Raw genomic sequence first — 14,800 nt, 5'->3', positions numbered from 1 at the left:
TAGATCAGATCTGTATTCAGGACAGTGCATGAAAAGGACTGGTCCACTTACCCTTACACTATCAGTTGTGTAGGTAGAAATGAATTTGTGCTAGAGAGTCCATAACCTAGTACAGTCATGCCAACTTAACTATAGGTCCCAAGGTACTTACAGTAAATAACATATACCCACCTTCGGACACTGAAGGTATATTATCTGTGGAAACACTAGTTGATACCTACCGTTGCCACTAGTTTCACTGATGAAATACATGCAGTGGAACCTCTCAACAGACTCCCTCAAAATGTATGTATATAAAGAGAGGTTCCACTGTATACCTACCTACATGTTGAGTTAACTAGTTGTTAAAAAACAATAATTATTTTAATCACCTGGATGTGTAACTTTCATAATATAAGTAAATGGTCACGAGTTGTCAGGTAGCTAGCCCTAAAAGTTAGGAGAATGTGCATGCGAACAGTAAAACATGCACAATTAACTGAGTCACCTGATCACCGGATGTTTGCATCTGGGACGCGCGCCCTTTATGTCTATAAAGCAGCTGAGCACAAAGCGTGAGTTCTCTTTTTGTGGTTTACCTTGTCAGTAGTAATGGCAGTAGAACTTGGTTTCAACGAGGAGCGTTACTTGAAGCTTCTCACTAACTTGATCGGTGAAACGAAGTATCTGCAAGATAACCCTCCTAAATTTGTACCAGAAGAAAACAGGTATGAATTTTATTGAGAAAAGGTCGTTTTCAGTAATGAGGGCTGTGTACACGTTAGGGCGATCAAACACTTACTAGATGCTCTACAGCCGTACACGAAGGAGAAGGGTGGACTGCTCAAGGTGGAGCACGTGACGTACGTTGAAGGAAGGGGCAACTTTATCATTGAATATGACAATGTGAGTGTACTTGTACCAAAGTGTGTATACATGCGCGAGTTTTCACATGTACCTGTATACATTTATATGGGCTTTTGAATGGCTTATCCATGCTTAATACTTTTATTCACTTGACTCCTCACAATGCTAAATCAAGAAGATAACTTTGTCACCCTGGTTATTGCCGCAAACATTACATCAAGGGTGTAATGCAATGCAGCTACTGTCTGGGAATGAGCCACACAGCATGCTGATAAAATAGATGGAATCCCTTCAAACAGACATACAAGGGGGTAATTTATGCTACACCAATTGATCAAATCCAATGATATTGTAAGGCTTTATGGTGAAACTTCATGTATAATAAAAAAAGTGGTAAAAATAAAATTATATTGATCAAAAATTTTGATCCTGGTTGCAAGCGCTATTACAAGTCTAGTGACGGTGACTACCCCTTAAATTCCTGTTCCCTTGATCAACCATGTATGGACATATATGGAAACAAAGAAACGCCATAACACTTTGTTATAGTGGACATGTTACAAGTCCCAAGCTTACTCTGACCATGGTCTCTTTGTTAAGACCACCTTACCTTATTAGGTAGTCTCACAAACCAGAAATTTTAAAGAGTGCGTGGATAATAATAAACAGTTTTGGTAATATTCACCTTGGTGCAGAGCATGGCTTTATATCATTCGTCTTGGCTCCGTAACAACAATTGCAAGTGTGTTGCATCATTAAAATGCACAAACTGATTTGATTTTGTCAGTATCATTGGCAAACAAACAACAACAAAAAACTGGCTGGCTTGTAAGACTAATCGTTAATTATGTAAAGGTTCGTTATTCTGGCCCTATTGAAGAGGCTTCACTGTATTTATTGTGGTTGTGTGTTAGTACATGTGTATTATTACTTGTGTAGGAACATGAGAAGGGAACAATGTCATTCATTGGTAGTCATCTTGATGTTGTACCGGCGAATCCTGAGACTTGGGAACGTGACCCATTTAAACTGACAGTTGAAGGGGACAAGTTGTATGGACGAGGAACTACTGACTGTCTAGGACATGTTGCCATGGTTACTGAGCTATTCATCCAGTTGGCTGAAAAGAAACCAAAACTGAAGCGTAAAATAGTAGCTGTGTTTATTGCAGCGTGAGTCGTACATGTGGTGAAGTAAATATATTTAGTTATTATAAACATAGCACCCAGAGTATCTGGAGGTGTTGGTAGTTTGAACAATGCCATATTAATCTCTGCCAAAGTTTATTATTTCAAGAATTAATCCTTCTCCCTATCTAAAGATTGAGTAATAAAATTTTACTGAAATATTATTTTTCCAATATAAACAAATAACCGCTGAAGGTAACAGTACAAAGTTTAGTGGTTTACGTAAAATATTTTTATATATTCTGGGAAAACCATTCTTGTCGCCCAGGTTTGATTTTTCTCCAGGACACAAAACCTACATGAACACACTATCGAATTTCATTGTCAAAATCAGCCAGGCTTGAGTGGTCTGCTTTGCTGGCTATTTTTCCCATGCTCAGTAGCAAGCTATGCTAGCAAAATGAAAGGAAATTTGCAGCACAGGCCTTTATTCAAGACCATGGGGCTGTACACACAGCCATTCCCAGATTGGCCAAGGCTCTATCAAGGTCAGTTTTGAGGGCTGAATAGCCCATAATTTGGTCTAGTTCATCTCTACACATTCCTCTTTCATTTTGTAAGCAACTTCTCCTCCACCCACCACCCCTATTGGAGCTCGCCAGTCAACCTTGTTATCTAGAATGGTAGGAATCTTAGCTGTTGGCTACTTGTAGAGTGGATACTCTGGAAAGTTAGGAATTGGTGTAAAACGTGTACACATAGCTTCAACCATTTTGCAAGCTACAACACTCCAAAAACTGGCATTTCTTAATACTTTTAAATAGGCAGTTTTCACAGACCCAGTCACATATAAGAACTATCACTTTTGCTTCCCAATTAATCTTTCCCTCATACAGTATATGTAGTAGATATTGGGAGTGAGATTGTTGGTGTATTTTGTTGGACTTTTATCCCTTATGAGCAAACACCAGCAAGCAAGTTATGGGAGAGTTCATGTCGTCATGCGCCTTTGTTCATGCGCCTTTGTTTACGCTATAAACCAATTTGGTTTTTCCAGGAATATTACCCAATGGACTTAAAATATTACATTCCTGGAACTGTTTTGATGATACCATAATTGGGTACCTTGTAAGTGAGTGGTTTCCTGTACTGCTAACCTTTACTGGTAGTTGTGTATTGTATCTGTTGTTGATGTTGAATGCATGCCATAATAATAATAAGCTGTGGCTAGTATACTTGTAAATAAAGGAGGTTGGAAACAAAGCACCACTTAACCCTTTGAATTTTTGTTACACGTAAAAGAAACTAAACACTCTACAAGTTGCCACATGAGTACTATTCATCATAAGCAATATAAGGTCATTACTAGCCAAGGTAAAGAACTCACCAACCACATAACCATGAACACTTGCATGTTTTTATAGTCGCTCAAGATATAGGTGCCACCATTTTGACCTGTCACCTTATCATGTATAGCATGCTATGTGCAATCACCTGCTGAGTCGATTCCCTCATAGCACAAAGGATGAGGAAGTTATGACCACTTTTATAAAGGGGTACAATATTTTTGTTACACTGCTTTACAGGCGACTTTTATTACCATTGACTTTTATTACCATTGATCTTTTTACCGCAATGTCACTATGCATTGCATCACCTTCAAAATAGTTGTGGTTTTATTCATCTAGCCTTTCGTAAAAACACTTAGTTTTTTAGGTGAAATCTGTACAACACTTAATTGTGTGTTACATTCCAGGTATACATCAAAGCATTGATCTACATGTTTCATCATCCACATGTTTTACTACTTGGTCCCATGATTCATTTTAACTAGACAGATGCAAACAGCATCGTGGGGCGAGCCTGATGACTTTGAAGTATTGATGGCAGTGCAAACTACTATAGACCTTACGAGTTGTATGAATAGTTCATATTGCTCATGGATTTTACCTGTATCAGTACAAGCTTGTTAAATACACAAATGTGTAGGTTTAAATAAACAATGGCACACTTACAGCAAGTTCGGGTGGTACTGGGCCTGGATCCATGTTGTTGTCCCCAGAATACAATTTTGGCAAATGTTTATCCGTTGTGCATCTTTTACAAACGTTCATAGCATTAACGGATATGGAAGGGAAACGTTCCATACAGACTACACTGCATGAAAATTCTAAATTGAGTAAGCCCTCGTGAAACTCACACATCTTTCTTATGACGGCAGGATCATTAAATGATGGAACTTCCCGATTAAATTGCGTAGGGATTTGTGGGGAGGGCAGTGCATTTCTAGTTCTTTCAATTCTCCTCTGCTCCGCTGTCATCCCTGCTCTTCGCCGTCTCATATACTCCCTGTCTCTACACCTTCTTCTTTCCGCATCTTCAGGGGTTTCTCTATCTCTTCTGCACCTGTACTGCTCTCTCCTGCGTCGAAGGCATTCATCTGCATCCATTGCACGTGGCTGGGCAGTAACGAGGGCAGTAATCTATGCCGGTAAATGCTGTGATATGGTCCATTACACATCGCCAAATATGGGAAAGCAGTAATCTAGGCCGGTAAATCCCGTGATATGGTCCATTACACATCGCCAAATATGGGAAAGCAGTAATCTAGGCCGGTAAATCCCGTGATATGGTCCATTACACATTGCCAAATATGGGAAAGCAGTAATCTACGCCGGTAAATCCCGTTGTATGGTCCATTACACATCGCCAAATATGGGAAGCAGTAATCTAGGCCGGTAATTCTTGTGATGTGGTCCATTACACCGTTGACTCGCTAGTGTGGGGCTCGCTCAGGCTCGCCCCGATTAGGCTCAGGCTACTATTCACTGAAATAATAATAGGAATAGGGAGTAGTGGTCTTATTTGCCAGATTTTCACATTTTATTTCCAATTTGAAATAACTTGTTACGGTAGCTTAGTCCCCAGGAAACTGTGATCAATACTTTGTGGTAATTAAAGGAATCAAAAAGTTTAAATTGTTTCCATCCTCTTCTGATCATCCTAAGCATTATTATGCTTAAATTGTTTCCATCCTCTTCTTATCTTAAAGCATGTGGCTACTATCTGAGGGTGGTACTATGCACTTGAGTAGATATTATTGAGATAATGTTGTTAAGGGTTAACTACTTACCCTAGGCTAGTTTCTAGTTCATGACATCAACCATCAACATAATTCAGCTACAAGCAGTGTTTATTGAAGGATGATGTCTATGGCAATCTTTACAGGCTCTGATACACCTAGTGACTTATTAAATGAGTATAGCATCACATGTTCAAATTGGTAAACAAATTTGTGACTAAATTTACCAAAAGCAGTCAGTGTTATGTGATAGCTGGATGATCTGTTACTGTCATTAGTCTTGTCCCCATCCTACGCTATAGTGAGGAGAGCACAAAGATACCTGGTGTTGGGGTTGACATGTTGTTGAAAGATGGAAAGTTGGACCACTTGAAGGATGGACCAGTTTATTGGGTGGATTCTGCTGATATTCATCCTTGTATGGGAACTGCCTCTGCTGCCATGTGGACACTGAAGTGTCGTGGAAGATTATTCCATTCTGGACTGCCCCATAAGGTGAACTGTGTGCATGCACATGAGTTTGAGCATGTGTTTGTGTTGCAATCTCCATTGTGGTGTAGCAACTATCACTGGGAGTACATACTATCATAAACTGTCGTGTATGTAATACAGCATATGTACAAACTATGGTTAGATGAAAGTTACATATGGTGGATTTCTTAGGGTGTGAACAGTGTAGAGCTAGCCATGGATGCAGTGACTCACATACAGAAGAGATTCTATCAGGATTTCCCACCACATCCTTCTGAAAAGGACTACATGTTTGCTACACCTTCTACCATGAAACCAACTCAGATCAAAGTAAGCAATTACAAATGTGTTATCATATTATGTGGTTAGTGATGTGTGATTACATATGTATCGATATATTGGAATATCATGATATTGTAGCTGTGTCGGGTATGCATTTTTGTACATCGATATTAATTATTAATTTTTGTAGTCACAGAAGGCCTGATTGTATGCCCTAGACAAATGCTCATGAACAAAAAAAAATTAGCAACGCATGTCACTTTCTTCTATAGTGAGTGGCTATCGCTAGGAACCCAAAAGCGCTGCAAGGTTCTTTTCACAAATCCCCAGTTGCAAAAATCTATTTGGACTATTAATCACCACTACTTTAGAGTTACAAAATTACTCTGCTGACAGAGTGACTGTTCTATTAGAGTATCTTGATTTTGACAAAAATCTCAACGTACAAATACTCCTGAATTGCATTTAAATGTTACCTATGTTATTTCAAGACATTTGTTTATTTTCATCACTTTACAGCTACCCAGGTGGTAGGATACAAAAATCAGATGATATAAGTGATGATAAGTGAATAAATGGCAATCAATGCCAAAAGCTTAAGAAACTACTTAACTAAATAATTACAAGGGGTGGGGAAGCTTAACACTATTACAACAGTACAATTGTTATTTGAATTAAAATTAGTTTAAATGGTCTGATAAGTCTTTAGTTCTTCTGCAAGGTAAGATCAGTTATTGGCAGAGCAATCCATAATCTAGGAAGTTTATCAAAACAGTATGGTAGTACTGTTTAGTAGGGTTCTCCCTATAATGCTGCCATTAAAAACCATCATAGAAATATCATGCACAATGAAAATCACCTTTACGGATATTCTTGGTTAGTGCTGAAACGATTATTTGGTTATTTGACTATTCGGTCAGCATGACACTATTTGATTTGTTAACACACTATTCGAGTAATCGTTAGCACTTTGTACATTGTATTCAGATGGAAAAGCCAGCCTAGAAACTTAAGATTGTGAATGAAACGATGTATCTATGCTGTAAAAAATTCTATTTTGCAAAAGATAGAAATAGCTCTTAGGTTTTACATTGCTCCCTTTCAGTAATTATTAATAGAAGTATAAGTTTAAAGAATAATCAAATATTTGGTCATTTTGTTCACAGCTATTCGAATAGTAAAAATTGTTATTTGTTTCAGTAACAAATAACATCTCAAATAACATCTTGGTACATCTAAGGTCGAAACCAGAAACGAGAATGCACAGACAGCTGACTATAGAATTTGCCAAAGCCCGATTTTTGGTCTGCCAGCCTGACCACAGTCACAAGGCTAGAGGCCAAATGAAGCAGTGCACGGCCATTATTATTTCATACAACAAGAACAAACTACATGTGGCATGTGCCTTTTCTGGTTCCAACAAGTATCTGCCTTCAGCACTTTGCCTTTTCTTTTATCTTCAATTGTTGAAAGTAATAGTAGATGCTTCATTAATCTAGAATGTCTAGTAATTCAAATAGGCAATATGGGATATAATTAAGTTCAATTAGTCTTGCCTAGTAAAATCATGTACATAGAATAAATTTGGTACATTTTGCTGAATTCTTTTCAACATCAAAATCTTGCCACTGAGGAGACTGACATGTGATTAAACAGAGTTCTTTTGAGCTAAATTTTTGATTTGGTATTCTTAAATGCTCATCATATCAAACCAATTCATTTATAAGCCTTAGCTATAATGGCTTCATAGTGTTCTCTTTATCCTTATAGACAGCTGAAGGTAGTGTGAATCAGATCCCACCCTGGGCTGAGGTACAGGGTGACATCAGACTGACTCCATTTTATAACATCGCCGAGTGTAAGAAGAAGGTGGAGGGATATGTTGCTGAACTGAATAAAAGTGAGTTATTCTCACATACAGTACGTACTACTGTTAATGGCTCATAATAACAATTACATATTCAGTATTTACTCAAATTATGCTGTAGCAGTATTTTTGAGGATGAAACTGTGTAGAGTGTATGTGATGTAATTAATGCATGACAAATGAGTGCCCAATACTAATTACTAATAAACACAACCTGCCTGTTACATAACTTTACATAGGTGAAGCAATATGTGAAGCACACCTATAATCAGTCCTTGCGCTATAAGCAAGACACTAAAGAGGACATTGCGGATATCCATTGGAAGCATTTCAGAGTGAGTTTAGAATTGACAAACATTGCCAAGGTACCGTGGCTGGTTTCTGGTTGATGTCTGGGTGGTGAACACAAACCTTTATGATACTTACTACACTGCTGCCGCACTGTGTGATTCAATGGTGTGCTTTATATACCAGCTGTCCTGTTCGGAAAACACAAATCAAAGTCTAAGAGCTGTGAAACTGGACAGAATATCATAACCGGTTACTGAGCAGATCATAACTCTCAGTTAACTGAATAGAGTTATAATTTTTATGTTGCACTTAGCATGTAAGCTACGTACCCTTAACAGTTTATCAGATTGTCCTAATAGTGGCCAAAGTCATAGGCACTAAGTGATTATACCTATAGCAGAATCCTACTACAAGTGTGATATCAATGTTGAAGCACAAGATAAGTACTGTGTAGCATACATTTTTGAGTGAATATCTTAAGGATCAGTTATTTGGCTATGCAAGAAAAATAACTGATAACTTGAATAACTGGTCGGTTACCGTATTGCCTCGAATTATGGCCGGTCTTGTATAAACGCCTGGTCCTGTTTAGTCACTGGGGGTATACAGTATCATAACAAAAATAAGCACCGGGTCTCATATACACGTCTAATGCAGTCATTATTTTTAACAATTCCGGGCAGTGTTGAAATGATGAAAAGTGAAGAATTTATAGAGTACCTTTTAAGCTTGAATCTGTGAAATATGCTGAGGGAAACATCCAGGAAGTCCAGTAGAGTACAGCACCAAGGTGTGAAGTTGACTCGTGAATGCTGATCAGGTATATAAACACTGGTCTCGTATAGTCGCCGGTCTCATTTAGTAGCAGTTGCTTGAAAGAAATAAATGCCCGGGCCGTAATTTGAGATAACACGGTATTCGATTTAACTGGTAAGGTTTAATCAAACTATACATTTGATGAAACATGGGAAAACTCAATGAGAGATAACAACAATATTTACTTGCAGTACTACATATCAGGCACATAAACCTTAAACATATACAGTAAGCCTTCCAGGAATTGTACATTTAACCTCAGTCTCTATTAAGGACAATTTCTGAGTTCCCTATAGACCTTTGTCAACACAATATGTATACGTCCAACCTCCATATAACAGTATCAAAATCAGGTGTTCCCAAACATATATTAGGTACCGCTTTAGATGATCATGTAGTAGTACTGTTTCATTAATGATTACAGATATTAGTGTGCTGGTATCTGGTGATCGTGGTCCATGCAGCAAATATGACATCAGTATTCCAGAGGGTGACTTTAAGGGAGAACTGGAGATTATCTGGGAAGGAGACCCATTGAAGGTTAGAAGGAGTATCACTTGTGTAGATCATGTTGTACCAATTTGTGCATACTTTGGTAGCAGTTTGGTTTATGTACTACATAAGATCACATCATACTTGACCAGTGCATGCATTTGTATAAAACCAGAGTGTGAGTACCCTCAACGAACCAGACATCAATTAGCCTGTATCGGACATGAAATCTACTACTGTCACAGGTTATGCCTCTAGCAGATTAGCCCTTGAATTAGCCCATTTTTGGTATGTAGCTACAGTAAGTATGTAACCATACCTTGGTATGTAGCTTGCTATAAGTACGTACAGGAAAAGGAAGGTAGCGTTTGGTCCTGTCCAGCTTCAACACTTTGCTAGTAGAAAGTGCTTGGTAAACATTACAATTGAATTTTCTTATTACAGGTAGGAATTAATTTAAGATGCGTAAGTAAGTCGATGTGCTACTGTCAAAAACTAGACACCCAGCTAAATATACTACGCTATTGTTTATATGCTTTTTTGTCCTTCAATAGTACATCAAAAATATCAATGAAAATTTTTTTTATGTGGGTAGGTTTGACATAGGTACAAACTTTTTTCTACAGAAGCAAATAAATCCATATTATATAGTTATACAACGGCCACGAGTGCTCTGCCTGATATAAACGCACGAGCCTGAGGGCCGTCAGGCCCGAAGGCAAGTGCGTTTATACAGGCAGAGCACGAGTGCATGTTGTATAACTGTTATGTACCACTCACCTAATAGGTGGGGAGAGTCTCACAAGACAGCTGTAACACTTATAAAGGCCAGGTTTCTAACATCGATTGTGGGTAACCAAGCCAGACGTTGTGATGACGTTCCCCCTGCAGTACTGCAGCCACCTGAGATATTGAAAGCTAGTACGCTATGGGTTATATCACTAACCTGCATTCGCTGTTCGACTCTCATCATGTAGTGCTCAGCATGCCAGTGTGCCATATAGACTAAGCACCAGACTAATCACCATAGTGATTCTCTCGAGCGAAAAAAAGCAGCTTAATAGACGGTTTAAGTAAACAAAATCTAGCTACTAAACGATACTAGTCTATTTCTTACTATTCACACTGGTTAAACTCGAATCTGGTGGCATGACAAAACTGGTTCCCACAATCGAACGTAAAGGTTAGTATTATTTAGAATATATTTGTTTTATTGAGTCGTTGTCGAAGTGGACTACAGTTTAATCTGGGCTAAGATGGCACCAGACTAGTAAGGTGTATAAGTACGTTTATATATGTAGACTAGAGTTGCGGCCACCCGCGTTGGCTTTTTCGATCGCCATTGGCTGCTTGTAAACATTATACGTATTGGTGACGTTATGGCCCACAATCGACCTTTACATGTCGGGCTATAAAAGAATTCGAGTGATCTGTGAAGTGTCTTTCCACCTATTAGGTGAGGTGTCGTAGTGGTCTTCGCCACCAGCACTTGTGCTATGCTGCACAAAACCGCAGCCAGTGCAATATCTGTATATTGCACTGCGGTCGGTGCATTATAACTTATAATGCACTCGTTGTGGTCTACAAAACCGCAACTAGTGCGTTATAAGTTATAATGCACTCGCTGCGGTCTGCAGCAGTGCAATATACAAATTATGGCACTGGCGGTGCCTTTGAACTGCCCACGCACAGTGGTACATTTGCCTATATACACATGCCTTTTTAAATTCATGCATTCATCTGTTTGGAGATGCATGTACATTTGTTCACGTAATGATATATGTCTTGTATTGTTAGGGAATTGCCTGTCAACTGGACAGTATTGGACACACATCACTGAGGGAGGCCACTCAGTCAGTGATTGGAGAGTGTAAACCTTACTCTATTACTGGTAGTCTACCACTGGTAGGAGACATGCAAGAAGCTGGATTTGATATACAGGTTGGTCAGGGCAGATTTGCAGATGTGTTATCTGAGTACAAAGCTCGTACTGATTGGCTCTAATACTGCTTTGTGCTTGACTTTGATTATTAATTTCGGACATGACTAAAACACGGAACGGACTGGGAAGACGGACTCACAAACGGACTGGAAGGAACTCCCCTGAAAACGTTTTTTTGCCATAGAAACTCACTAAATCACTGCTACAAAGAATATAACACGTAACAACAGCCTTAAACAAACCTCTAAACGTGTGCTCGAGCCACCATTACTACCCTGAGATAATTTACAAAGCGCCAGTCTGCCAGTTTGAGCGCCTGTGACAGCGAAGTTGTCGGTTAGCTACTAACAGTTTAAGCAAACAAAGATTTGTAGTAGCCAGTTTCTTGCCAGCTGATTAAATACAACGTGGCACGAAGCCTACCTGTCACGAGCTGTCACCTGTAAAACTGAAGATCAGCCGTCAAACTAATTGCAGCAATTAACCAGACCATGAATTCCAAGTAACATAGTGTCTTAACAGGCTTAAAGCTTGTGTCTTGTCTTGTTTACACATGCGAAACGAAAGTGCGCTTTTAATTAAACACAAAATGAATTTAATTTCAGACTATCTTTAAGTGCAGGGCTTAATATCGGCTTGAGCAAACTTCGACATCATGTTCAGAGCAGTTCAGAGGTTTGTTTCAGGTCGTTGTTGCGTGTTATATTCTTTCTAGCACCTGTACAGTGAATTTCTATGGCCAAAAAACGTTTTCAGGTAAGTTCTTTCCAGTCCGTTTGCTAGTCCGTTTTCCAAGTCCGTTCCGTGTTTTAGTCATGTCCATTAATTTCCTGGGTATCAAATGACAAAATGGAACTGACTTGGTTCCCCCATTTCTATCAATGCAGTGTGTTGACATGTGTGTTGGCCACTTCATAAGGCAGTATTACAGAGCTCAAAATAACAGCCTGTCATCTGTGATTTTCTGACCCAAAAGCCACAATGACCGATCAAATTAAAAATGATCTGATAACAAAAAATGAGCATTTAAAAAATTCAGTGTGTATCTGAACTGCTTACTGTTATGTACCAATGACCAACCATGTTACATGTTGATGTGTCATTTTGACAGATCAAGTCAGAGACATTATATTGAGCACATGCTATGTAATGACTTAAAAAATGAAGCCACTGAGGTTTGTCCAGTCTCCATAATCAGTTTGTAGTCATAATCAGTTTGTGGTTATGTGCAATATCATAAACGTAACTGCCTTATTTTGTGGCAAGGATCCAACAGTAAATGATTGTTCAATAAGAGTGTTTTGGAAAATTAATGTCTTAGAGCTGTGCGATGTATTGTACTATGTGAGCACCTTCGATGATCATGACACTTGTCTGATCCATTGTTTATTAAGTGTACATCAGGTCACCACTGTATAGGAAGGGCACACTTCAGCATGGTCCTGAGGTGTCCAAAATAGAATGGGCTCCCTGTATTATTTCATCACCAGTCAAATATGTGATTCTCTTTGTAGGTATGTGGTTATGGACACAGTTCAGTCTACCATGGTGATAATGAGTACTGCTCACTGTCTAACATGAAGAATGCTCTGAAGATATTCACTCACATTTTGAACAAGTTTAATCAATAGGAAACAGTTGGAATTGTTGCACATTTTTTTGAGATTTAAAAATATTGTGAATTTTTGTGCTTGTTGTTTTTAAAAAAGGTTTGAAAGTTTATCACAGCACAGACAAGTTAGCTAGATGTAATTTCTGCTGCTACAAGTTAGAATCGACTCCTGACCTATGACATGACAGAATGTAGGCAGCAGAATTGAGATACTCTAATAGAGTAGTCAAATACTTTAATTGAACAGTCACATATGTTTGTTGTATGCTTCCAGCTCACCTGTGTACCTTTCATTGCCCAAATGGCCTTCTCCACAGCCTCTGTGACACAATAATTGTGTAGACCAGCATGTTGCAACAGTGGATTGAAAAGGTGTAGTTCAAAGTATAACACTATTTCTCTGGTGAAGCTATTCCATGTACAGGGTACATGTCAGCTATTACTGATTCTTCACAGCAAGGTGGTAAAACTAGATAGCTAGTTTGGAGGGGTAAACATTTTAGAGAATTGCGTACCATTAGCAATGAGGTATCCAAATTACTAGTAGTAAAATTTCAGCATTAATGTTTGTGTAATGGTTGTAGCTAGCTTGTATATAAGTTATAAGTGCAGAGTTTTAACTTTAAAAACAGTATACCGTGGCTATGGCCGCCTTTTTTTTCTGGTGATGTAATGGGCTAATAACCTTGTTTAAAAGTTTCAAAACATGCCCCAAGGTAATGATTTTGACATGGTACCATATCTCAAATGATCAAGACACACGGTAGTGTGTCGTGTGGCCCAAGAAGCCGGCGCGCAACACCCGTAAGTATATTGACAGGAAGAAAGAAAACGCAATTTTCGCACCTCCGTAGCTCTGTGCTGCCTTGATGAAACAAGACGATTTTTGCTGTGGACACTCCCTCCACCTTCAGCACTCCACATTTCAAATTTGAGCGAAATCGCTTCAAGCGTTCCCGAGATATGCGACTTCAAAAATTGGCTTAGTTTCTTTGGGTTTTTTTTCTTATTTTCTTCCTCTTTTCGCACACTTACAAAAACTGCTATAAAACGCGAACGCAATATCCTATTGCCTTGAAATTTGGCACACGGAAGGGGGGTATAAAGGCGCATCTCTGTACCAACTTTGGCTAGAATACGATAAACAGGAAAAGAATTATGAGCGATTATTCACGAAAAATAACACCAATATGTTGTCACGCCTACAGGTTAAACCGCGTATAGGAAGAAGCTGAAAATCGGTGGGTGAATAGGTTAACTATTGAACCTCAAACCTTTTGTGGTTTGAAAGAAATCGAGCTAAAAACCAGGAAGATACAACGAAAAAACCAACAGTGTGTAACAATTATGCAATCGAGATTAGCTAATAAAAAACTACTACTTGCCATGCCTACCAGATAAACCGCTTGCGGTAATGCTTTGAAAATCGCTGTATAGATGGAGTAATCATCTTACTAGAGAAAGGCTCTTCAATGGTGTAGAAGAATCAGACTTATAGCCACGGAGTTATAACACGAAATCCAACTTGGTGCAGCAAGACCAAGCGACACAAAAATTCACCTGAATTGTCGTTATTAAAATTTTTACCATTAACCTACCATCACAGCCATTTCTTGGCCGCCACCTTGTATTTCACATCTTTTTTCACCATAGCCTTTTTGAGGGCCGCACACTTTTTTTACAGCTTGGCTGTTTTGGATTAGATTTAGTATATCTTACTCAACTTCTACAGAAAATTTGGCGCTTTTATCACAAAGTGAAGAATTTCATCAAAATTTGTTGCTTAGCTGCTCTACTAGACTGGAAAATATTTGAATGAACTAGATCACCATAATTATGGGAAATACTGATTTGGCCAGATGGAGCAGACAAATCAGTGATGATATGTGCATTGATGTGGGGAAGAAATACGACATAGTATCCAGCTAGTACACTGTTAAAATGAAGAGTAACCATAACTCTCAAGGAGTTC

General features: G+C 38.7%; 1 protein-coding gene across 1 annotated transcript; it reads left to right on the top strand.

Moving 5' to 3' along the window:
- The first annotated feature begins 546 nt into the window (after nt 1–546).
- On the top strand, nt 547–12,938 carry LOC136262039 (uncharacterized). Its single transcript, XM_066056170.1, has 9 exons — nt 547–707; nt 765–885; nt 1,786–2,018; nt 5,358–5,550; nt 5,719–5,856; nt 7,579–7,708; nt 9,207–9,322; nt 11,072–11,215; nt 12,731–12,938. The coding sequence occupies exons 1-9, from the start codon at nt 592–594 to the stop codon at nt 12,845–12,847; spliced, it is 1,308 nt and encodes a 435-aa protein (XP_065912242.1). The 5' UTR covers nt 547–591; the 3' UTR covers nt 12,848–12,938.
- The last annotated feature ends 1,862 nt before the right edge of the window (nt 12,939–14,800 follow it).

The sequence above is a fragment of the Dysidea avara genome, chromosome 7 (assembly GCF_963678975.1).
Source record: "Dysidea avara chromosome 7, odDysAvar1.4, whole genome shotgun sequence".
Classification (NCBI taxonomy): domain Eukaryota; kingdom Metazoa; phylum Porifera; class Demospongiae; order Dictyoceratida; family Dysideidae; genus Dysidea; species Dysidea avara.
This window is presented reverse-complemented; position numbering and strand designations above follow the sequence as displayed.